Source organism: Gorilla gorilla, chromosome 11 (genome assembly GCF_029281585.2).
Source record: "Gorilla gorilla gorilla isolate KB3781 chromosome 11, NHGRI_mGorGor1-v2.1_pri, whole genome shotgun sequence".
Taxonomy (NCBI): domain Eukaryota; kingdom Metazoa; phylum Chordata; class Mammalia; order Primates; family Hominidae; genus Gorilla; species Gorilla gorilla.
The window spans coordinates 40,818,609-40,845,768 of record NC_073235.2 but is presented as its reverse complement, the minus strand read 5'-3'; the positions used below and the strand labels follow the sequence as shown (position 1 = coordinate 40,845,768).

The window sequence follows — 27,160 nt, the reverse complement described above, 5'->3', positions numbered from 1 at the left end:
AGGAAATAAGCATAAGTTATTTATCCCAAACACCCCAAGACTGCTAACAACTTATATTAGAAAATTTTAAAAAATCAGTAGAAAACAGAAAAGTAATAAATACAAATAGGCAATATGCTTATGAAAAACTGTTCAATTAGTAATCAAAAACAGGGAAAATACAACTAAATAAGATACTCTCTTTTCATAAAATCTAATTTTTTATTACATTATTAAGATTGTCAAGGTTGTGAGGAAATAGGCACTTGCATGTCCTTTTAGGAATTACACAACTTGGATAAATATTTTTGGAGGACATTTGGAACCTGTTTGAAACCTTAAAAACATGACTGCCATGTTTTTGACCCATTCTCTTGATCCATAAAACCCACATTTAATTATTTATCCAATACAATGTGGACAGTTTTTACAAACATCTTGATCAGGATATTTTTAATAGGGGAAAATTAGAAACTAGTTCCAATGCAAAAAAAAGAAATATTGGTTAAATAAGCTACTGCATGGCCATTCAATGTAATCATAGCCACTGAAATTACATTTTTAAGTTTATGTCTTTACGTGAATTTACATGACATTGTTGACTGACAAAAAGTAAGGTTAAATGTATGTACTCTCTCTGAGTGCAATTTTTGTTAAAAATATGTATACATATCACCTATGGATAAAAATATTATCTTCCTTGCATTTCTAGTACTTAGAGATATGCCTGGCTTATAGGTAATATTTAAATAAAATTGAATGAATAAATACAAAAAATCTGGATATGCATATGTAAAAGTGATCATACTGATTAGTGGCTTTAGTTTAGTTTTCATCTTTTTTGTTTATATTTGTTTGTATACGATAAACCCATATAACCTTTGTCATAAAAAATTTTTAAATAAAAATAGAGCTGCTCAGTTCATATTTCCAAGCAAAGCAATAATCACCATTTAACTCACTTAGTCTGAGGTGCTTCAAAAATGCCCAAATGAACATGCTCAGATTTCCTTAGTGCTACTGCTTAATTCTATCATACCAGGCCTCCACTGACAGCCACACATGCATTATTGGTCTACAGTTTTTAAGCGGCTCAGGCTCTACGTTCAGAATTTCCCGAATGCCTAAAGAATAGCTGCCCACCCACACACCCATCTTGCTCAGCTTAGCAAGCCTCTCTCATCACGTTCTGTATTTTCCAGGAACACGTTCTATGTAGAAAAATGGCCCCCAAGGAGCAACTGAAGCATGTGTGTAGGCACTTGGAATTGACATACTGTGGAATAATCAGAAATTTATTTGGATAAATAGTCTGTAATATAGTCAGGGACTTCTCATAATTCTGAAGTCAATGAGGCCCTTGGTGGTTTTATTTCCCTCACTTTCAAGACAATGGCATTCACATAGACTGTGGATTTACTCATTAAATGCTGAATGTAAGAACTTGTCAATGTCATCTTATTTTGGGACAACTGAGCATGGTTTCTCATGGTAAATAATATGAACATAAAATAAACATTGCAGGCTATGTTTGTTCCAGTCTTCTTTGTGAACTGCAAATTCAGCTGCTGCTGTATTGAAGCAGATTCTGCTCATAAAGTAGTAAAATGCCTGGTCTGCAATATATGACTGTGGAATGCTGTAATGTCAGAGGCCCTTGTCAACACATTGGCAAAACTCCTATCCTGTGGCTCCAGGAAAAGATGCACAACATTGCGTCCAGTGTATGGACCTTGGACTTTGAGAATTCTGGCTTTGATAATTAATAACTTAAAAAAAATCTTAGGCAAGTAATGATACATACCTCTTCACCTGTGCAAGTTAACTTTTAATCTTTAGGTAGCCACTACTCTAAATAGCTTCACTTTAGTCTCTTTCATCTTTTTCATTGGTGGTGGTAATGATAATGGTGATAGTAGTAGTACCTACAGCTACTGAGCTTCTATGATGAACCAGACACCACAATTTACAGGTGAAGACATTAAGTCCCAGAAGTAGAACCAGAATTTAGATAGTCTCTGGAGATACCTACTACACAATGGGTGCACACTATATGTCTTCAATCCTGGAATCTTTCTATTGTACAACTCTGTCTCCCTTTATCCCCCTCAGGATTAAAAAAGAATAAAATTGTCTTCGGAGTTTTCATGATTCAGCGGATTGTCCTGCTCTTAGAACGTACACAGGTACTTCTTTTACCAGGCACTGCTCACCTGGGCAGGACACAAATACCAGATTTTTCTGCCACCTCAGTTTTCCAAATACCTGAAGTTCATTGAGGTCCTTACAATAAAGAAGCTTCCTACTACCTTTCCTGGCCCAATCCACCAGAGATTCATTTAACCAAAACTAATTTGTCTAAGACAAATACAATTAAATCTGTTTCCCTAATAGCATCTTGAATTATAATCATTTTTAGTGAACAATATTTATCATTTTCAGCACATTTCTTACATGATATGAGATATGGAAACCTTTTTACATATTCTTGCCCCTTTAAGTGACTTTTTCTGTTTTTCATATTTATCAAGAATCCCAAGCTTCATTTCAAGCTATCTAATTTCTGGGATTCAGATGTCTGGACATGTCTTGTTGAGAACTTATCAATGAAGTTGCTTAAATCTTGAAGATATCTCTTGGGAGAGAAATTATTCTGAAAGAAAAAAAAGTAGCTTAATCCAGAGACTAAAGTGCTAGACATTGGAGGAAAAACTAATTGTCTTTTTCACACTGAAATCCAAATAATAAATTACTGCTTATTTAGTTATCGCTATATGCGATTGTCTGTTAAGGTCAATCAAACAAGTAAGTATTGAGTAACAATGTGCTCAGTATGTGATTCGTGCTATAATTGGATATGTATAAAACTTGATACCTGCTTTATTTGTTTTTCATTCTTGTATATTCATTCACAATAATGCCTGGTTTATGTTCATGATCAATAACTAATTGATAGATAAAATAATGAATGAATGAATGAATATCCTGATGAATTTTTTTAACTTTGTAAGAAATAAATTTTTATTTTTTTCATCATACAGCATTTAAGAATAATAAAGCCGTTATGAGATTTCAAATTTGAGATATCTATGGCAAGTTTATAAAAGTACATTGATCAAGATATAATTTTTAACATTAATATACACATTCCATAATCTCAATCCATTTAACATGAACACTGGCCTTTGTCATTGTTATTTTTTTCTCCCTGCAATATTGCCTGCTCTGTAGGACAGTGGTTCTCAGTTGGGGGTTGACTCTGCCCCCCAGGGGCATCTGGCAACATCTGGTATAATTGTGGGTGTCATGGGAGAGGGGTGCTAACAGCATCCAGTGTGCAGTCCAGGGATGCTGTTCACCATCCTATAAGGCATAGGACGGACCCCCACCACAAGGATTTTATCCAGCCCAAATGTTAACAGTGTCAAGGTTAAGCAACTCTTGTCGAGTGAGACTCAATTCCCATTTTATGAACACCTCTGTGCCCACTTTAATTCTGAAAACAGACTGTGCTAATTGGCAAATACTATTTAAACGAAGATTTAACCTAATCAATATCTCTTATCAAAAGCAATGGCGGACTTGAAGTATCAACATATTTCCAGAATGGATAAACCACACCATCAACTCAGAACGATACAAATTAGGGTCCATATCATTTAATTTCCCTTGAACCTGCTATGCTAGTTTAATTTGTGAATATGAAGTTAATTAGGACTGTTTTGAAGGAGCTAAGCAATAGTTTCCTTTGCACATTTTTCTGAACTATGATAAAAATTTAACAATACATAAAGCACCTGGCAAATAACAGTGCTCTGCGAGTGCTCCGGAAATGTTTATCACAGCTTACTAAAAACACAGGGCTTCACTCATTTGTTCAAATTTGCCATAAGCGTGTGTCTGCACAGGTTAAATTTTTATTTGCTCTCACTCATTTCACAATAATCTCTCATAAATGTCGCTTAGAAACAGAACACATATACAAGGTGTGTGATACAAAATTATGTTACTTTTTTCCACACAAGTTGTAAAGTATCAGTGTATATAATACATTGATGATAGTGAACTAAATTTAAATGAAAAAAGTCATTCTAAATTTGTTAAGTAGAGAAATTTTTCAGTAATCATTCACCTACGTATTCACATTCTGTATATTTTCTCATGGTCAACAAACTGATTCAAATGATTTAAGTTATCCCACTATTTAAAGAGAAAAGCCTCTGCAATAATTTGAAACCATGACGTTATCTTAATTTCACCATTGGCTGCTTTTTTCCCCAAGTTCTTTTAGTTCTTCTTTTGACACATAACAATAGCTTTTAATCTCACTGGGATCTGGATTCAAAGTTACATTCTTCCTCACAAACAAAATGTAATCAATTTCATGTTCACCTCAGATACCATCCAACTGAGCTTTGTAGTGAATTAGTGTTAAATAATTAATTTCTTCTGGAGGAACCTCTTCCAAGGGAATTCCTAGCTCAGCTTTCAGCTGCCTCTGTGCTGCTCTCCTCACTCCAAGGCCATCATTTTCCTCAAGTTCACCTGGTTTACTTAATAGATGACTACAACAAATATTAGTAAAACAACTTGGAAAGGTAATCTTAGCATCTGATCTTTGCTGTAGCAGAAGCTTATTTTCAGTGTTGAATAAGAAGACACTAAAAGCTCAATGCAATAACCCTTTCTCAATGTTCTCAGCCCCAATTTTATTGTCATTTTCATCAATAAGTGTACACATCTCTGCCAGGAGTTGAACCTGTTGCTCGTTGAGGTGGTCAGTGTTTATTTCAGGCATCATTACACAATGTCTGATCTGTCCTGAGTGGCCTTTGGCCATGGACACCCTATCCTGATGAATTTATAGCTTGGTTGTGGAGGCAACACAAGTGACATTAAGCAGCAGTCTTTTGAAAAGAAAGAATGCAATTTATTATTGAATTATGCATAGTGCAGTGGACTGAGTTAATACTTGGGTTCTATTTCTACTCTGCTTTTGACCTAGTCATTGATCATGCATGTTACTAAAATAAGTGAAGCCTACCAGATTTCTAAGATCATTTAAAGTTGTAACACATTTTTATTTGATAAAAATGAGTTCTGAAATATCTAAGATTTCCTAATCAGAAGAAGAGAGTAAAGATTCCAGTGATAGAAAACGGATTCAGTGAAGAAATAATATTTGATGGGGCAGGATTTTGATTGAATGGAAGAAAGGGAAACTAGTATCGATTTCCTTCTATGTACCAGATGCTTATGCATATACTACCTTTCAGTTTCACAATATCAAAAAAGAGGTAGCGTACTGACATTTGTATAGATAAAGGAACTAGGGTAAGAAAAGAGACCAACATCACCAGTTGAGAGTAGAGAAATCAGGATTAGAGGCAGTACAGTCACATTTGCTAATTAAAAAATGGGCAAAAGACCTTAACAGATACCTCACCAAAGAAGATATACAGATGCCGATAAGCATATGAAAAGATGCTTCACGTCATATGTCATCAGGGAAATGCAAATTGAAACAACAATGAGATACCACTACATATCTATTAGAATGGCAAAAATCCAGAACACTGGCAACACCAAATGCTGGCAAGGATGTGGAACAACAGAAAATCTCATTTATTCCTGGTGGGAATACAAAATGGTACACTCACTTTGAAATAAATTCTGATGGTTTCTTATAAAGCTAAACTACTCTTTTTGTACAATCTATCATTCACTCTTCTTGGTATTTATATGACTTGAAAGTATGTTCACACAAAAACTTTCATGTGGATGTTTATAGCAGCTTTATTATTTATAATTGCCAAAACTTGGAAGCAACAAGTTGTCCTTTGGTAGGTTAATAGATAAACAAACTGTGGGACATCCAGACAGTGGAATATATTCACCATCAAAAGAGGAGCCATCAAGTCATAAAAAGACATAAGGAAACCATGCCGAGTGGAGGGAACCAATCTGAAAAGGCTACATGCTGTATGATTCCACTGTATGGAACAGGTAAAACTTCTGAAAAGCGTAGAACTATGGAAACAGTAAAAAGATCAGTGGTTGCCAGGGCCTGGAGGGAGGGTTGAATAGGTAACACACAGAAGAATTTTAGGGCAATGAAATTGCTGTGTATTATACTACATTGATGAACACACGTCAGTATATATTTGTCCAGACCCATAGAATCTACAACATCAAGAGTGGACTGTCATGTAAACTCTGAACCCTGGTTGATAATAATTTATCAATGTAAGTCATCAATTTTAACACATATACCACTCTGGTGAGGAATGGTTTGTGTGTCGGGGGAAGGAGCCCACGGGAAATCTCTGAACCTTCCTCTTAATTTCTTAGGAACCTAAAACTGCTTTAAAGAGATAAAGTAACAACAACAACAAAAACAAGAAAACCCAAGATATTCTCAGAGAAATAACTGAGGCTAATGGTAAAAAGAAACGTAACAAGAATTCGTGAAGAAGAACCCTTAGAAGATAATGGGTGTAAAACCTGTAATTATCACCGTAAGTCAGTGGATGAATTGAATCACAGAATTAATACAGCTGAAATGTGCCACAGCAAGTGGGAATATCTTGTTAGGGGACTCTTCTGGAAGACAAGGGTAAAAAATAAGGATTTGGAACAATGAGAAAAGTTAAAAGATACAGAGAGTGAAATTAGTGTGTCAGTATCTGACTTAAAAAGCCACAGATATACCTAATGTTAAATGACGAGTTAATGGGTGCAGTACATCAACATGGCACATGTATACATATGTAACAAACCTGCATGTTGTGCACATGTACCCTAAAACTTAAAGTATAATAAAAAAAAGTCACAGATGAAGAAAAAGCAGATGAAAGGAGAGAAATAATGCCTTAATACTTCTGTAAATCACAGAAAGGTTTAAGAGCTTATTGAAAGGGCGCATTAAGAGCCACCAAGCAAACCCAAATGTAGGCACATGGTAGTGAGACACTGGAGGAAGTACCTGTGGAAGACATTTTTGTTGGCTAAACATATCTCTTTCCTCCTTCTTGTTAAAGTAAATTATATACATTATAGAATTTGGCAAAGCAAATACTCATTTTATGAACTTCTCTTGCAACTAGAGGAGGACATACAAAGGAGTCCTGGCTAGTGAGAGATAAGCATGTGCCTGCTGTGGGGCTTCTTGGAAAGTTTCAACTGGTAAAAGGGGAAGAATTGAACACAGAAGTGATGGCAAGAGGTATGGGAGCCGCTTTGCAACAAAGAGGAAGTGAAAAAAGAATAGCAGAAATGTTGACCCTGATATTGTTAAACTGATGAGCTATTGCCAGCAGCCCCTTAAACTCAAAGCATCTTTTTAGATGAGAAAAAAAAATGTAAGTCATTATTAATTGGTCTTATGATATCTCCACCCAGACCGTTTCAAACTAATCATCCAGTAAGAAAAAAGATGAACACAGAACATATAATTTGGTAAGGTTTATTTTCTAAATAAAAAATGACTACAACACAAATAAATAAAGAACAATCCACAAATAAAACTACAGAATGGTACTAACCTGACAGAGATGAATGGTGGGAGGGAGAAGGAAAAGATCAGAGGCAAGTTGAAATGAGAAAAAAATAAAAGAGAGTAAGTAGTAAATATAAAATAAAATGCAGAAATATGTATTTAGCGATTAGTGTTATAATAAATGTTTATTAACTCAAGATTCTCTCAAAGATTAAGAGATATTTCTGAGTATGGTTAAAAACAGCAATATTTATCTAAAACTGATATTTAAAACAAAGAAATATAATTAGAGTAATAATGAAAAAAACAGCTTAAGATATAGTAGGTGAATGCAACCTTCCCCCCCCCAAACAGTCAGATTAATGGTTTTAATATCGAATATAAGGCAAAAAAAATCATAAAGGACAGTGAGGGCACTTGTAATAGGAATAATAGGCATAATAATCATGAACATTTACATACCTAATACTGTGTATTCAGAACAATAACCAGTAGCTCTATGGAGAAAAATAGATAAATCAACAATTCTAATTGGGGAATTTAACACATAAACCTCAGAAACTGTTAAATCAAGCAGATCAAAAATATACATAATTATTGAGCTTAAATGAATAGATACATAGAAGTTTGTAGACTCAAACGAAAGATAGACATTCTTTTCACGGACAAAGAACAGTTACACAAATGGACCAGATACTGGCCACAGAGGAAGGCCTCAGTATAATCTAATTCTTTAATACCATGTAGACTCATATTAAAATGCAGTACAATTAGAAATAAGTCCAAGGAAAAGCAAAAACCATCTCATATGGCTAAATACTAAGTAACATTTTGCTAAATGGCTTTTATTTAAAAATCATAAGAGAAATTACGGAATTCTTAGAGCTAATGTACATACTATTTGACTATAGGCCAATATTTGCAGGATGAATCTCTGGTTTTACTTAAAGAGACATGTATAGATTTAAATACATCACAAAACAAGCAGAACCAAAAATAAATGGGATTAATATTCAAATCACAAAGCTACAAAAAGGTTCATCAGAGTAAAGCCAAACGTATAAGGACAGAAATAATAATTACATAGGTACAAATTTTAAAAACAGAGAATAACAAAAATCCAGTAGAGAGGCTTAATAAAACAAAAACTCAGTTCTTTGAGTATAATAAGACATACAACGTCTAGTAAACCTGATCAAGAGAAAAGACAGAAGATGTAAATACTACAAAATGCATATAGAAAGAGGATTTCACACAGGTATAACAAAGAATAAGAATCATGAGGCTATAATCACTAACTTTCCCTCAACTTGAATATCTTGAAGGATTTATTTATGAAAGCACAAATTGTACATGAGAATAATGACAATACTTGAATATTCTAATAACTACTAGAGAAAATTGAAATGTTAGCTAAAAACCTGCTTCCTCATTTCTCTTTTTTGCCCACAAAAAGGCAATGGATCAGCAGTTGAAAAGAGAGTACTGTGAAATGTTCAAGGTACAGAAACTTCCTATCATAAATAAGTTAATCCAAAACACGAAGTAGAAAAGGAAAACTGGACAGCTCTCAGTGAAACTGGTGTAAGTTTTGACTTCTTTTCCTGCTGCCTCCCGGTAGGGCCAATCCTCCTGGGTTTTTAAAAAAGCAGAAAGAACATCCTGAGCTTCAGGTTGTCTGGATTTCTTCCATCACAACTCACTTCACAGACTCTTTTTTCTTTTCCAAGCAAGGAGGCCAATTAGTTGGTGGAACAGCTAAGGCAACACTATACAACTACCTGGTTTATATCCTTCACTGACTCTGACTAGAGTCAGTGGAGGGATTGACTATCATATAGTATAATACTTAAGGTGTTTTAAAATATGCAGGTTAATATTTAAATTTTTACATAAAATTTAAAAGAAACATGTTTACATTATTCTCTCTTTTTATTCTATGAAGTTTTTCTCTAAGAACCTACTTCAGCATGCTCCAACGACCTTCAGAACATATTAGGCCAATACTTCCAAGTTTTTCTGTTATCAGGTCACTATAATATGAGAATAAGTTAGGGAACTTAGGCTCTCTTTATGCCTGTGCAGTCCTTTCTTTGAGATATGTTTTATAACAGTTGGTTTTCTTCCAAGAGTGTAGAAGCATTGTATTATTACTATAATTATTGTTAATTAAGTTGAGCTTATATAAAATCTAGATTTTTCTCTCCTTTTTTTCTTGTAATAAGAGTTGACATGTTAAGCTAACCTGTTCTTCACTGTCTTCTAATTTGGTTCTGTTTATCAGAAAAGCCTTTTTAGGTAGATTATTTTTCATATCTGTCTACTTGTTTTAAAACTGCAGTGAAACAATAGTTATATTTTACTTAATCCTTCACTAACCCTGGTCTTTAAACCAGAAAATGGTAATTCAAGTATATAAAAATATAGGCTGACTTCACATGTAAACAAAAATGTGAGACTCTTTTTAAAGTGTTGAGCTTAACAAATCTGAGATTTTATTTTTCTTTATTTACTTCTTTTTATATATTTAATTGTTTATTTAAAGTATATCATGATCAAGTAGGGTTTGTACCAGGAACCAAAGAATATTTTGACACATGTACAAGATAGTTCATGGCTCTTTGGAAAAAGAATCTCATAACTATTTCAGTAAATCTACCAGAAGGCATTCTTAGTAAGGTAGGGTTGGTAGGAAACTTTCTTAGCCTGACATCAAAAAATATTACCAAAAAAGGTAGAATAAATATATAATGTGGTATATTTATATGAATTTTTCTGAATTTTAGAAATAATATTGTGTATATATGATAGCACTGCTATGTTCCATATACTTTTGGAACTGGCAAACATAAGACAAGAAAAACAAGTCATAGGTATGAAAGAACAGAGAGAAAGAATTAAAATTACTGTTATTTCCAGGTTAGCTTTATAGCAAACTGGGGAGTACACATCTGGGTGTCTCTGGATATGTATTTTCTTTTCTCTGTGGAGGCAGTTTGCATAGCTGACCTTTTGAGAGCTGACTGAGCAGGTCTGAGCCAGCTCAATGCAGGAACAGACTGATCCAGTTGCTGATTTTCAGAGGCCCCCTTTCTAAAAACATGACTGCCTCTATCAGAGCTTCCTTTTAAATATAGTGATAGAATGGTTCATTGCCCTTTGTCTCTATCAACGTGTAGAGTATTGCAGGGAGCAAGGTCTTTTTCTATTGGAACACTGGTCATGGCCCATGCAATCCAAATTTGCAGTGCCTAAACTAGGGAATAATGGGAGTTCTCAAGATTGTGAGTGTCCTACTACTTTTCTACAAATAAGATCTTCCCCCAATTATATCTGCACCACGTGGTACTAATAGTCTATGTCTGTAACTCCTAGGCATAACACAAAATCAAACTTGCAGACAAATTACTATAACTATGAAATAGTCTGTCCATTTGCTGGTAGAAAATCCACTTAAAAAATCCAAATCACTAATTGACAATGAAAAATAATGGTTAACAAAATATTTCCCCAAATAACAAGAACTGTAAATATTCAGGGTCACTCAACAAGGAAGGCACAAGAAAAGGTAAAACATACCCTTATGATATAACCCAGAAAGTCAACTTCTGTTTACCCAAGAGAAATGAAAACCTAAGTCTATACAAAGACTTGTACAAACTGCTCACAGTAGCTTTGTTTATAATGGCCCTAAAAGTGGAAGCAGCCTAAATGTTCATCAACAGGTGAATGGATAAATTCTGTGTGGTATATTCATTCAGTGGTATACTACACAGCAATAAAAACAGTAAATTACCAATACACTAAAAACATAGATGACTCTCAAAAATATTCTGTGCAGAAAAGCCCAGACACCACAGAGTAAATAGACTGTGATTCCATGTATATATAACCCAAGAAGAGACAGATCTAATTTGTAGTGTCAGAAAACACATCAGTGGCTACCTGGAGTTTACTTTGAGCCAATCCCTGGCAGAGTACCAGAGATCCACTTGATCAAAGTTGTTTGGCTTCCATTCATTCTTAGGCAGGGTCCCTTGACCCACATCTCTGCTCTAAGGTGGAGAATGTCTTAATTCAGTGGGTCCCAATTGTTGGTTCATAAACTAGTGTGCTATGAACTGAGAAGAAAAAAATCAGATATGGAAAGTTTTTCAAAGTATAAAATTTATTCACCTGTAAGTGACTATCATTATTGTGAAATTTTCTCCTTGTAATTTGGTGTTAAAATATTCATTTATTTTATACAATGATGAAGGTCAGTGATGAAGTTGAATTTTTAATTGCCTTTCTTGGCAAAACAGACATTTGACAAATCTGGGTATTAAAAAAAGAAGAAGAGGAAGAGGAGGAAAGGAATGTAGGAGAATGGCATGTTCTATCTTGAGCTAGAAAAGGTTATTTAAAAAAAAAAAATCCGTAAAAGCACAGGCATAAAAATAACAGTAAAGAAACAAAGTAACAAAAATAAACAGGAACTTGATTAGGGAATTTGACTGCAATCGAAAGAAGAGTTTTGTATCCAATAAAACACATTATAGGAAGCTTTAGCATGGAATTTACAAGATTGAGAACTGTTTAATATTTAAAATACATTAAAAAACACATGCCATTCAGGAATAAAAGGACTGAAAATTTATAAAAATAAGTACAGTAGTTGAATGGAAATTCATGTGAATGATAATACGTATGTAAACTGATTCTCAAACTGACTGCTAAGTACATAAATAAAAATTAAAACAATAAAATATTACTTTATAATCACCAAATTAGCAGAAGTTAGAAAGCAGGTAAACATGTCAAGAGGAAGGGGGATCCACATGCACAGCTAGTGAGAATCTAAAATGCTACAATGATGCTGGAGAAAAGCTGAAATTACGTAGTAAAATAAGCATGTCTTGATGCTACAATTCAGCTCATGAAAAATCGTAGGACTTTGTGCAGGATTTCCACAGCGTTGCTTGTGATAGCAGGAAAACTGATGGAATGGCCAAGTAAAAGGAGGTGTATGTATATGTCAGAATGTTGGACTACTATGAACCATTAGCAACAATGAGCTAGATTTACATTTGACAGCATGGAATAATCTAATCTCTAAAACACTAGCAAGAATGAAAATAGCAAGAAACAAGATACTAACATTACATTTATGCAAATTAAAAGCACATATAAAGTACACTCTAATTTTCAAGGAACCAATGCATTTAAATAACCACTTAGATGGAAGGTTGGAAGGGTGAAAAGGAGGGAGAACTATAAAAGGGGCAATATACTAAAATAAAGATAAAATGAGATAAAAGTTGTTAGCATATTAATGATGAAAGTATGATGAATGGAAAAGCATGAGTAATCTTACATACTGTACATTTTAAAAATTAATTAAGTAAACCACAATGAATCAGTATCCAAGGGTTCATGTGGGAAGAGGAGAGAGTGAACTAATGACCAAGAATCACTTCAATCAATCCTTCATTCAATCAAATGCTTTCGTATGTCACTACACAGTGCTGTGTGTTAGTATATTGCTTACCATTAAGTGTGCTTTTATATTTTTTAAACATTCTGACTTTTATAATTTTTTCTTCAGATAGTAAACTCCTGCAAAGCAGATTGTTTGGTTCTTCTTCCTCCACGGCGCCTGACCCATCATTCTGCAGATATTAGGTAGGCACTCGAGAATATTTTGCTCCTTTGATTACTGTAACTGAAAAGCTGGGATTCTATAGGATGTGGCTCCTTAAAATATCTGTAAGTGATTGAAAAAATGTATTCAAATTGCTGTAGCTTCTATGATCCTTGTCAAATATATATTCTTACCAGCTTACATGTTGCTGTCAGCTTATTTTGCATTTTGCTTGTGAGAGGATATTTCCTGTGCTATGTGTTACTGCTGCTTTGTTGCATAGTGACACACTTTCGGTCTTAATAGATTTTCTCGCAAGAGTTTCAGGTGTCATTTGGAACATGAGAAATAATTGCTTGTGGGCTATTTCTCTCATAGAACCTCTTTCCCTCTCCTTGTCACATGCTGACTCCTGTTTTTCCAACATGTTCTGGATGTTTTATTTCTATTCTTCCACATAGAAGTGTTCTAGAAGCACTCATTCTAGTAGTAGGGGGCAATATAATGAAAGGAAAACTGTTTCTCTATTCACAACACCTCTCACACCCAATGTATAGGGATTTTCCCCCCTGCAGTCACCATTTCCCAACTCTCTGGATGTCAATTTGATGTTCTATAATTTAATTCAATTCTGACATTAACTACCGGTTTAAGGGCTGTCCTACAAGGCCCTTCAGACCCGAGTAGCAAATAATGAACTCCTAGGGTATCCACACTTCTGTCCAACTTGGCTACAAAGCCAAGAATTCTCACAACCTTTCCCCCATCAAAGTTCAATAATTTATTGAAAGGACTCACAAAACTCAATATTTGCTGATGTTTACTAGTTTTATAAAGGAAATGAGAAAGGAAACAGATGAGCAGTCAAGTGAAGAGACACATGGTGTGAGGTCTGGAAGAGTCTCATGTTCAGGAGCTTCTGTCACTGTGGAGTTGCAGTGCCCCCTGGGATGTGTGCATCCCAGCACAGGGATGTGTGCATCCCAGCACAGGGATGTGTGCATCCCAGCACAGGGATGTGTGCATCCCAGCACAGGGATGTGTGCATCCCAGCACAGGGATGTGTGCATCCCAGCACAGGGATGTGTGCATCCCAGCACAGGGATGTGTGCATCCCAGCACAGGGATGTGTTCACCAACCTGGAAGTTCTTCAAATTTGGTAGTTTAGGAATTTTTAACGGAGGCTTCATCACGTAATGTACATACACACAATTTGATTATAAATATTCATATTTTTGAGGGTGCCTTTTTAAGCCTATTTACTAGTCACTGCAGTCAAGAAACTTCTCCGTGTCTGGCGCGGTGGCTCACGCCTGTAATCCCAGCACTTCGGAAGGTCAGGGCAGGTGGATCACCTGAGAACAGGAGTTCGAGACCAGCCTGGTCAATATAGTGAAACCTCACCTCTACTAACAATACAAAAATCAGCCAGGCATGGTGGCGCACACCTCTAATCCCAGCTACTCGTGAGGCTGAGACAGAAAAATCGCTTGAAACCCAGGAGGTGGAAGTTGCAGTGAGCCAAGATTGTGCCACTGCACTCTGGACTGGGCAAAAGAGCGAGACGGCATCTCAAAAAAAAAAAAAAAAAAAAAAAAAGAAGTTTATCAGGATGTCCTCTGCAGACTACCTGCTGCAGCTGGAGAATCCTGGGCATGCCCCATCAAAGTCTGTGGAGATGTGTCTTGGGAATGGGTCTTTATAACAAGCATCCCAGGTTCTTGTGCATGCTAGCATTGCAAAATCATCATGCCTAAAGAAGCTTAAGGAAAATTCTTCTGCTATGCTATGGAGAATTTGTTAATTCACACCTGAGGTGGTACAAGGCAGCTCTCAGGAGATTAGCAACAGGAACAGGGAAAAACAGATAGATACAAATAACATTTTGAAGGTAAACTATATTGACTTATTGCCTATATATGGAGCATTTAGGAAGAGAATAAATCTTATAGTCAATGAATATTTTTGAATATTTCAATGAATTAATTTTCTTGATGAACTATTTAGTTGCTTGACTGCCTTCATTCTCCTATGCCCCAAATTTTCAGCTCTATTGAGGGTAAGCAGTTTGCCTGAAGTCAAGCATTTATATAATGTTAGACTCTAAAATAGAAACCAGGCCTTTTGATGGTAGGGTCACTAGTCTTGCTATCTAACCTTGACTGCTATGTTGATAAGGTTTTAAGTCTCAGTGACTAGGAAAATTGGTCTGCCGTTCAATACTTTGTTGAGGATCATCTGTGTGTAAGGCAACAGTGTTCTGTGCTGAGTGCTGGGATTCCAGTGGTGAACACAGTAAACATGCTACCTCCTCCCTGTGGTGCTCACTCTCTGGTTGATAAGATGGTAACACTAATAACAGTAAAAGGTTTTTGGAAAGGGAAGTTGGTGCAATGATGAGAATATGACGTTATTGGAATGAATATTGGACATGCTGAATTGGTCTGTATTTCAGGTGCATCCAAATTGCCTAGTTCTCCCTGCAAACCATATGGACATGTTCATTTATGTGTATGTATAGGTTAAGGAAGCCTCTCTGTGCTTTATCAGATAAGGGAGAGAGACAAGAGTCAATAGTGAAGAGAAAGTTTATCACATTCGTGAGAAATATCCTTCCCGAGCTTGCAGCAAAGTGATCACTGGCCTGTGGAGAAGAATGTAAGGTTGTTTCACCAGATGGAACAAAGTTACAGGTTTTAGACATGATTTTTAATACCGGTGAGGTATATCTTTCTGCTATAAAATGTACTTGTCTCTACGATGGGTTATTTTTTTAGATTCTTCCATCCTTTGGAAAGAGGCAAAATATAAAGGCGGTATGGGCTGTTCACAGCATAAACTCTGTAAATTGGTCATTAGTCAAGTTTCCTCATAGAGATGGGCACCTTGTGTCAAAAACAGGAAAATAAATTAACGTGGACATGCTTTGGATGATTTTTCGGCATGAAAAGTGATATCCATGGGCTTGAAATGAATTTACTCTCTAAATATTTGCAGTCATGAAATAGTTTAGATGAAAAGGCTCTCTGATGATTCAAAGGTAGAACATTGAGAAATAATAACATTAGAATCATTTTAGAGAATTCAAAGAGACATATTGTATAAAGTACCAGTGGGAAGAAGTGGACACAACTCTGACTGTGACTGCTTGAATATACTTCTAAGAGAGTTTTCTATCTTTTGAAGAAAACTTTCATGTTTAGGGAGAGGTTTAGGGTTTTTTTTTTCTTTCTTTCTTTCTTTCTCACATGATATGATCTATTTTTCTCCTCTTTCCTTAAATAAGGAAGAATACACATAAAGAAAAAGTTTGAAAACTGCAATATTTACTAATTTATTAACAGCAAAAAGGTCTTAATACCTTTTTACCTTTCTGAGTTTTGAATAATTAAAATGTAAAAAAGCTATGAAATTAAGTTCTATATAATTGTAGAGGGAAAAAAGGTTTATATTTTGATATGTTTTGGCTATGTCCCCACACAAATCTCATCTTAAATTCCCACGTCTTGTGGGAGTGACCTGGTGGGAGGTAATTGAATCATGCAGGCAGGTCTTTCCCATGCTGCTTTCATGATAGTGAGTAAGTCTCACGAGATCTGGTGGTTATTATAAGGGGGAGTTTTCCTACACAAGCTCTCTCTTTGCCTGCTGCCATCCACATAGATGTGACTTGCTCCTCCTTGCTTTCCACCATGATTGTGAGGCCTCGGCCATGTGGAACTGTAAGTCCAAATCTTATGTCTTTCTTGTGTAAATTGCCCACTCTAAGGTATGTCTTTATCAGCAGCATGAAAATGGACAGCAAGAAATACATATTTCTTCTTGGATTATAACTTGAATTTAAAACTAAAATGAAAGAAGAAAAAGGAAGAGGAGGAGGGGGATTGGAATATCTTGATAGGTTTTTCTAAATTTTTTTAAATTTTCATTCTATTAATTTAGAGAACACAGAGAGCCATAATTTATTTAGAATTGTTCTACTGTGATTCTTATTTTGTCTATACAGAAATAGACTATATCTGCTATTGTTAATTTGATCTAGAAGGTTTTCTTATATTTGGTCATGATACTGATACAGCTTATAATTCTCGTAAGAGAAATAAAACACTCAAAGGAGATGAAAGTAACTCAAATGCTTGTGCAGTCACTAGATATTTTGAAAACCACTTTTTATATTTCTTAATTATTAATATTTATTTATGAGAATAATTTTCTGTTTACTGATTGCTATGAATCCTGACAGCTTCATGAATTACAAGCTCCCTTAGGCATGACATAATAACTTTGATTAGCAAATTGCCGTATTCCTACAGAATTTTCTAGATTTGCCTCATAAACTTGATATTCAACAAATTCTTGAACTAAAGGATTTTTCCTAAGAAAATAACTTTTAACATTTTAAGAGAGCTATGACCAAATTGTTCATGGTCATAAGTCCCTGAAGAGTCCTCATTAATAACTAGGTAAATGGAACCTCAATGCTACAGCTTAAAGATCAGAAGTTTTGAGGAGACACTTAGAAAGAACTTCATTGTTTGTGAGTTCACAGGGGGAAATTATATACCTCTTTATTTTACTCTGTACCCTAGAGCCCTAATCACTAGTGAGAATAGTATACGCCATGGATTTACAATATTTAACAATATTTCTCAGAATGAGTTTGCAAGTTTAGTGAGAAATGCCCATGAGTGCTGCTTAAACATACTTACAGTTCTCTTATGAAATCACTTAGCAAAGGCTTGTTATGCTCTGATTAGCTTATTAGTTTATTCTGGATCCGATAGAGAGTTTTGGGGCATTGTCTGTCAACTTGCTAGGAATTAGGACATCAAATGCTTTCAAATTGTCTTTGCTCATTTAACCATGTCTCTGCAGATGTTCACTATTTTAATACGTCTTTTCTTTGGAAAGCATACTTTATGTACAGTATAATCATTTAGAGATGTACAATTTTGAATTAAGGTAGAAGTTTATAAGTAGATTAAGATGCTTGGGAGGCATACTTCCTGCTCAAATGAGTGCCAGCCTGCGTATCAATACATGACTCATTCTGAGTGTCAAAAGATCATTTCAGGCTAGTTTGTTCATGCCGTCATAATAAAAACTTTCACAGTACATAGTATATGAAGGCAGTCCATAATGATAGTTTAGCTTGTACTTAGGCTATTTACACATGATCATAAATTACTTTTTTGTATAAGAATGGAAATATGAGAGAGTTGTTGCTTTAAGGATTGAATAATGTAAAATAATTATGGAGAAACATTTGTGGTGTTTTCAAGAAGTGCAATGTGAAACTTGACTCTTCTTATTTTTTTTACCCAACTATATTCTACTCCTGCTACTTTAATATGAATGAGTTAGTGAGGTGGTAAAATAGTGCAGTAAAAAATATATTAGATTTTCAAGACAGATATAGGGTTGTAGCACTGGAAAGCTCCAAGGGTGCCATATATATAATAGGCTCTGTGAGTGGCATTCCTGGAGTTGTGCAGTACACAACATGGGCGACTAGATGCAGTGGCCCTGAGGTAGACCAATGTTAGAGACCTGATTAAATAGCACTGGGCAAAGTTAGTAGCTTTCTCTGAGACTTCTCCTTGTCTATAAAATGAGGTTAATTTTACCTATCACGTATGGGTCTTTTTTAAGTTAAATGAGGTTTTACAAGAGTTTATTTCCATAGTAATACTAGAATAGTACCAAGTGCACAGTAGATGCTTAATAACTGTTAGCCTTGAAAGTAAGCAGATGAGATGAACTCTAATAAGTGGTTAAAAAGAGAGAAGAAGATCATGTTAACTTAGAGGTCTAAAACTTAAAAGAAAGGCATTGTTTTAAATTATCTAGAAAAGGCTTTTTCATAATTAGCAATGCTACATACATGCACTCATGCACACACATGTTCAAATCTGGGCACACATATACTAGCACATGTGCACATACACACATACACACACACACACACACATACACACACTCTCCAAATTTGGGATACCTTAATTGGAAGATGCTAATTTCACATCATATAAATTTTACACATTTACAAGAAAATATAAAGCAGACATCATGAATTGTTATCTAGAAAAATATCACAAAAAAGGTAGAAGTTTATGTAATTCGATATAATAAAATATAAGTGTAATGACAATTACTACAGCTATCAATCTTCAATAATTTGTGAAGAATCCAGCCTCAAATGCAATGAAGCCTTATAAAATTTGTGATTACAGAGTGTAAAATATAACAGATGCTACAATATTTAGATGCCTGCTGGCATTTACCTATTCCTCTGCACAGTTCATTTCAACTATATGAAAATTGTATGTGTTACGTAAAAGTAGAGAAAAAGAAACTGATTTGCAAAATAACCACATGAGAATTGATGGTGTGTTTTCAGCAATGTGGTATTTGATTCTTTGGATCACATGAACTATGCAAGAAAGTAGAGAATTTGATGATACATATTATTTTCAGTTTCATATGGTGACAGTTGCATAGGTCAAAAAATAACACTGATGTTGAATTTAGTTACTTTCTCTATGCATTCAGAGCTGATTTTTTACGCTGGGAGGCCTACTATTCACTGAAGAAATGGTCTTGCTGTGAGGGTTGTAGTGGAAGGATAATGGCATTGGTGCCATTTGAGATATAGCCAATGTTATCTTGCTTTTGAGTTTTATATTTTAAATTTTAAATTTTTTGAGATGGAGTCTCACTCTGTCACCCAGGCTGGAGTTCAGTGCTGCAATCTCAGCTCACTGCAACCTCTGCCTCCCGGGTTCAAGCGATTCTCCTGCCTCAGCCTCCCGAGTAGCTGTTATTACAGGCACGTGCCACCACGTCAAGCTAATTTTTGTATTTTAGTAGAGACAGGATTTCACCATGTTGGCCAGGCTGGTCTCGAACTCCTGACCTCAAGTGATCCACCGCCCTCAGCCTCCCAAAGTGCTGGGATTACAGGCGTGAGCCGCCACAACTAGTCGCCAATGTTATATTTCAAAAGCAAGATACTTAGAGTGTAACACCTGGTTTTTTAAAAATACATTTTGCAGGTTATCAAATATCAGTCTTCTCATTTAAAAATTATTTTATTATCTTATCTGTGATCACATTGTAAACATGATATTAAATTACAGATACTATTTTTGAAGATTTTTGTTTCTTTTTAAAAATTTATTTTTTATTTCCCATTATATCAATTATAGGTTTTTCAGAAAAAAAAATAATAATAATGAAAAGTTCTCGAGACCTGCAAACTAGAAACCCAGAAATCGTTTTTGGACACCTTCGTCTTCATCTTTCCAATATCCAATAATTCATCCATTTCTATCAATTATATTCTCTAAATATCTGTTAAGCCTGTCTGATTCTCTCCATTACCACTTCCACTATTCTTCCCTGGACTGACTCCCATAATTAAAAGCCTCTTAATTATTCCCTTCTGCCTGTACTTCCTAATGAAGTCCATATTTTATTCTGTTTTAAGATGTCAATCTGATCTTGTTCTACCTTTATTTACTTCAAGGGATTCCCACTGATTTAGGATAAAGACCAACATTCCTAGTATGGCCTAAGAGAACTGAGAGGGTTTTGCAACTGTCTACTCCCAGCTTCCTCTCCTTCTACTCTTTCCCGGCTCCCTGTAGTCTAGATTCCACTTCCAGGTCTTGAAACCTCCCCGCTTCCTAACCTTTGTTGAACCAGGAACTTTCTCCAAACCACCAAGCTTCCAGCTGAGGTACATGGGTCCTTGGATGTGCAAGAAGGTGTACCATGCACACTGAGAGTTTAAACGAGTCCATTTCCAGATCCACAACACCCATATGAATTTTTCCTCCAGATGACCTCCCTCAGGAACATGTCTGCAGGTGAGTCATCCCTCTGTTTCTCCTCTCCATTTCCATTTTCACAATCACTCTTCTTTTGCTTTACAAGCAAAAGAAAACAAATAAAAGAAGGTGTTCCTCTCATTCATTCTGATTCTTAATGTGGAACGCTGCATATTGAAATCTCTGGGGCACCAAAAGAGAGGCAATACAAACTCTCAGTGTCAGTGAAGGCAGCTTTAGTCAAAAGGCTAGATTCATTTTCTTTTGATACATATTTCTCTTAAGGGAAAGTGAAATATTAGAAATGAGCTATCGTGGCCTGGATTGAATGCACTTTCTGAATTTAGGGATTTTGCGGAGTGGGTCAGCAGGAGTAGTGGCAGTTTTGCTTTAACTGTTTCACATCTTTCAACCCCCACCGTTGTCAAAAAAGCATTGCTCCTTAACGGAGAGTCTTGAAAGAGGATAGCAAGGCAAGGGGCAGTAAGAAATATTGAAGACATCAATTGTGAATGGGAGTTCACTCATGATTTGGCTCTCTGTTTGTCTGTTATTGGTGTATAAGAATGCTTGTGATTTTTGCACATTGATTTTGTATCCTGAGACTTTGCTGAAGTGGCTTATCATCTTAGGGAGATTTTGGGCTGAGACAATGGGGTTTTCTAGATATACAATCATGTCATCTGCAAACACGGACAATTTGACTTCCTCTTTTCCTAATTGTATACCCTTTATTTCTTTCTCCTGCCTGATTGCCCTGGCCAGAACTTCCAACACTATGTTGAATAAGAGTGGTGAGAGAGGGCATCCCTGTCTTGTGCCAGTTTTCAAAGGGAATGCTTCCAGTTTTTGCCCTTTCAGTATGATATTGGCTGTGGGTTTGTCATAAATAGCTCTTATTATTTTGAGATACGTCCCATCAATACCTAATTTATTGAGAGTTTTTAGCATGAAGGGCTGTTGAATTTTGTCGAAGGCCTTTTCTGCATCTATTGAGATAATCGTGTGGTTTTTGTCTGGTTCTGTTTATATGCTGGATTACGTTTATTGATTTGCATATGTTGAACCAGCCTTGTATCCCAGGAATGAAGCCCACTTGATCATGGTGGATAAGTTTTTTGATGTGCTGCTGGATTCGGTTTGCCAGTATTTTATTGAGGATTTTTACATTGATGTTCATCAGGGATATTGATCTAAAATTCTCTTTTTTTGTTGTGCCTCTGCCAGGCTTTGGTATCAGGATGATGCTGGCCTCATAAAATGAGTTAGGGAGGATTCCCTCTTTTTCTATTGATTGGAATAGTTTCAGAAGGAATGGTACCAGCTCCTCCTTGTACCTCTGGTAGAATTCAACTGTGAATCCGTCTGGTCCTGGACTTTTTTTGCTTGGTAAGCTATTAATTATTGCCTCAATTTCAGAAACTGTTATTGGTCTATTAAGAGATTCAACTTCTTCCTGGTTTAGTATTGGGAGGGTGTATGTGTCAAGGAATTTATCCATTTCTTCTAGATTTTCTAGTTTATTTGCATAGAGGTGTTTATAGTATTCTCTGATGGTAGTTTTGCTTCAAAGAGAATAAAATACCTAGGAATCCAACTTACAAGGGATGTGAAGGACCTCTTCAAGGAGAACTACAAACCACTGCTCAAAGAAATAAAAGAGGACACAAACAAATGGAAGAACATCCCATGCTCATGGATAGGAAGAATCAATATCGTGAAAATGGCCATACCGCCCAAGGTAATTTATAGATTCAATGCCATCCGCATCAAGCTACCAATGACTTTCTTCACAGAATTGGAGAAAACTACTTTAAAGTTCGTATGGAAAGAAAAAAGAGCCTGCATTGCCAAGTCAATCCTAAGCCAAAAGAACAAAGCTGGAGGCATCACACTACCTGACTTCAAACTATACTACAAGGCTACAGTAACCAAAGCAGCATGGTACTGCTTCCAAAACAGAGATATAGACCAATGGAACAGAACAGAGCCCTCAGAAATAATACCACACATCTACCACCATCTGATCTTTGACAAACCTGACAAAAACAAGAAATGGGGAAAGGATTCCCTATTTAACAAATGATGCTGGGAAAACTGGCTAGCCATATGTAGAAAGCTGAAACTGGATCCCTTCCTTACACCTTATACAAAAATTAATTCAAGATGGATTAAAGACTTAAATGTTAGACCTAAAACAATAAAAACCCTAGACGAAAACCTAGGCAATACCACTCAGGACATAGGCATGGGCAAGGACTTCATGTCTAAAACACCAAAAGCAATGGCAACAAAAGCCAAAATTGACAAATGGGATCTAATTAAACTGAAGAGCTTCTGCACAGCAAAAGAAACTACCATCAGAGTGAACAGGCAACCTAGAGAATGGGAGAAAATTTTTGCAATCTACTCATCTGACAAAGGGCTAATATCCAGAATCTACAAAGAACTCAAACAAATTTGCAAGAAAAAAAACAAACAACCCCATCAACAAGTGGCCGAAGGATATGAACAGACCCTTCTCAAAAGAAGACATTTATGCAACCAACAGACACATGAAAAAATGCTCATCATCACTGGCCATCAGAGAAATGCAAATCAAAACCGCAATGAGATATCATCTCATACCAGTTAGAATGGTGATCATTAAAAAGTCAGGAAACAACAGGTGCTGGAGAGGATGTGGAGAAATAGGAACACTTTTAAACTGTTGGTGGGACTGTAAACTAATTCAACCATTGTGGAAGTCAGTGTGGCGATTCCTCAGGGATCTAGAACTAGAAATACCATTTGACCCAGCTATCCAATTACTGGGTATATACCCAAAGAAATATAAATCATGCTGCTATAAAGACACATGCACACGTGTGTTTATTGCAGCACTACTCACAATAGCAAAGACTTGGAACCAACCCAAATGTCCAACAATGACAGACTGGATTAAGAAAATGTGGCATATAGGCATGGATGCGGAGTGAGAGGCTGAGAGAGTCAGAGACACTATCCGCTTCCATCCGTCACGCAGACCCTTCCGGAGCCACTGCAGCTGTGGATGATCGAGAGGATCTGGTGTACCAGGCGAAGCTGGCCGAGCAGGCTGAACGATACGACGAAATGGTGGAGTCAATGAAGAAAGTAGCAGGGATGGATGTGGAGCTGACAGTTGAAGAAAGAAACCTCCTATCTGTTGCATATAAGAATGTGATTGGAGCTAGAAGAACCTCCTGGAGAATAATCAGCAGCATTGAACAGAAAGAAGAAAACAAGGGAGGAGAAGACAAACTAGAAATGATTCGGGAATATCAGCAAATGGTTGAGACTGAGCTAAAGTTAATCTGTTGTGACATTCTGGATATACTGGACAAACATCTGATTGCAGCAGCTAACACTGGCGAGTCCAAGGTTTTCTATTATAAAATGAAAGGGGACTACCACAGGTATCTGGCAGAATTTGCCACAGGAAATGACAGGAAGGAGGCTGCGAAGAACAGCATAGTGGCTTATAAAGCTGCTAGTGATATTGCAATGACAGAACTTCCACCAGCGCACCCTATTCGCTTAGGTCTTGCTCTCAATTTTTCCATATTCTACTACGAAATTCTTAATTCCCCTGACCGTGCTTGCAGGTTGGCAAAAGCAGCTTTCGATGATGCAATTGTAGAACTGGATACGCTGAGTGAAGAAAGCTATAAGGACTCTAAACTTATCATGCAGTTGTTACGTGATAATCTGACACTATGGATTTCAGATATGCAGGGTGATGGTGAAGAGCAGAATAAAGAAGCGCTGCAGGACGTGGAAGACGAAAATCAGTGAGACATAAACCAACAAGAGAAACCATCTCTGACCACCCCCTCCTCCCCATCCCACCCCTTGGAAACTCCCCATTGTCACTGAGAACCACCAAATCTGACTTTTACATTTGGTCTCAGAATTTAGGTTCCTTCCCTGTTTTTTTTTTTTTTTTTTTTTTTTTTTTAACAGTTTTCAAAAGTTCTTAAAGGCAAGAGTGAATTTCTGTGGATTTTACTGGTCCCAGCTTTTAGGTTCTTTAAGACACTAATAGGACTGCATGGAGGCTTTTTCAGCATTACTGTGTTGTCTCCATGTCAGATGTGGCAAGATCACCATTAGAAATGGAAATTACATTTGAAAGCCATTAGACTTCTAGGTAATGCAAGTATCTAAGAGAGGTTAATCACACTATAGAGGCATAAGTGGTATCAGTTTTCATTTTTCTAATTGTTTAAACTGTATTTTATACCAATGTTTGAAAGTAATTGGGTGTTAGCCTGAGATGGTTAAAGGTCGTTTGGGGAGGGAGTTGTAATGGTTTTGCTGTAAAAAATGTTTCACACTATGCTGAAATGTTGCTGAAAAGCATGGTGCCAATGACAGTTCAACCATCCATGGCTGCTCATTCTTGCCTACTTTACTCTCCCACTGAAGCAGGTTAGCGTTGAAGGTGGTATGGAAATGCCTGCATGCCTGTTCAATTCTATGTTTCTTCTCCTCCCCCCCTTCCGCTTCCTCCTTCCCCTCATTCCTCCCCTCCTTCGCTCACTCAACCTCTTTTATTCAGTATGTGTAACTTGAAGCTAATTTTTACTCCTGGATATCTGACTGGAACCACAGATACAGAATCTTTATTGTTCTTACTGAAACATAGCATGGAATTAGCATTAAACTTAAATAAAACCTAAATTAAAAATGCCAAAAAAAAAAACAAAGAAAATGTGGCACATATACACCATGGAATACTATGCAGCCATAAAAAAGGATGAGTTCATGTCCTTTCTGGGACATGGATGAAGCTGGAAACCATCATTCTCAGCAAACTATCGCAAGGACAAAAAACCAAACACTGCATGTTCTCACTCATAGGTGGGAATTGAACAATGAGAACACTTGGACACAGGAAGGGGAACATCACACACCAGGGCCTGTCATGGCATGGGGGGAGTGGGGAGGGATAGCATTAGGAGATATACCTAATGTAAATGACGAGTTAATGGGTGCAGCACACCAACATGGCGCATGTGTACATATGTAACAAACCTGCACGTTGTGCACATGTACCCTAGAACTTCAAGTATAATAAATATATATATATAAAAGAAATATTGAAGACATCAGTATTTATTTCCTACATGTGGCAAACTAGGAGAGACTTCCCTGCTTTATCTGTGTGTTCATCTAAATTTCTCTTTGTCTCCTTTGTCTACTTTCTTATCTTAGAATATTCAAACTTTGTAAAAAGCAGTCAGAAATATCAATTTACTCTATATTTTTACTGGTTTCATTGATGAAAAAAACCATGGGTACTATGATTATTCACTTCTTACATAGTCTTTGTCTCAGTTACGCATTTTGTATTATTTCTAGGAGAAGGAGCTAATAATTGCAGTGTTTACTTCTTATATACCAATGCTATCTATTTGATTAAAAAGAACATACAATATGCTGGGGTGAGTTAGACTTTATTTTGAACATCTACTTAGGATTGTGGTAGGAAAATTTCCCTTCATTTTTGCCAATGCTTATGGATAATACCAATTTTGTATTAGTTATTTTACTTGAAGTTATGTATGTATTATACCCCAAACTCTCTGCTAGTCATCAATCTCCTGTTTTCTATTAGCTCCAACTTGTTCAGATGCCTTCTCCAGAGCACGCATCTGGACTGGTTGTCCTGGCTGGTACACAAAACTTATTCTGGCCCTCGCTCTTACTGTATACTGGAAATCCTGTCACCTCCCTTTGTGTTGGATTTGCTGTTTCTGTATCCCTGGTGTTTCTCTTTCTTGCTAAATGGAACCCATCCTTGTGAAGTTTCCTGAGAAGAGTGATTAGGAAGCAAATATCTTTGAGACTGGCAGATTAGAAATACTCGTATCTTTACCATTGAGAGCTTAGCTGATGTTGTAGACTGACTAGTGACCACCCAAATATATCAGATCCTAATCCCTAGAACCTGAAGATAGTGCCTTATAAGGGAAAGGTCTTTGTAGATGTGATTAAGTGAAGGCTCTTGAGATGGGGAGATTACCCTGGATTGTAATGGTGGTCCCTAAATGCAATCACATAATCCCTATAAGAGAGAGGCAGAGGGACATTTGATGCAGACAGAAGAGGAGAAAACAACGTGACCACAGAGGCAGAGATTGGATGGATGTAGCCACAAGCCAAGGAATATGGGCAGCCACCAGAAGCTGAAAGTAGCAAGA

General features: G+C 36.3%; 1 protein-coding gene, 1 long non-coding RNA gene and 1 pseudogene across 2 annotated transcripts in view; 2 read left to right on the top strand and 1 right to left on the bottom strand.

The window, feature by feature from the left end:
• The window catches only part of LOC129532063 (uncharacterized), a 431,493-nt gene that overhangs the window by 189,296 nt on the left and 215,037 nt on the right, over positions 1 to 27,160 (top strand). Inside the window, exon 4 of the long non-coding RNA XR_010129563.1 lies at positions 13,065 to 13,141. This is a non-coding gene — a long non-coding RNA (uncharacterized lncRNA). The remainder of the gene's footprint in view (positions 1 to 13,064; positions 13,142 to 27,160) is intronic.
• LOC101143058 (isopentenyl-diphosphate Delta-isomerase 1-like) lies at positions 4,120 to 4,792 on the bottom strand (annotated as a pseudogene).
• Positions 23,945 to 24,910, top strand: LOC115933773 (14-3-3 protein epsilon-like). Its single transcript, XM_055380091.2, has one exon. The coding sequence runs from the start codon at positions 24,048 to 24,050 to the stop codon at positions 24,747 to 24,749; it is 702 nt and encodes a 233-aa protein (XP_055236066.2). The 5' UTR covers positions 23,945 to 24,047; the 3' UTR covers positions 24,750 to 24,910.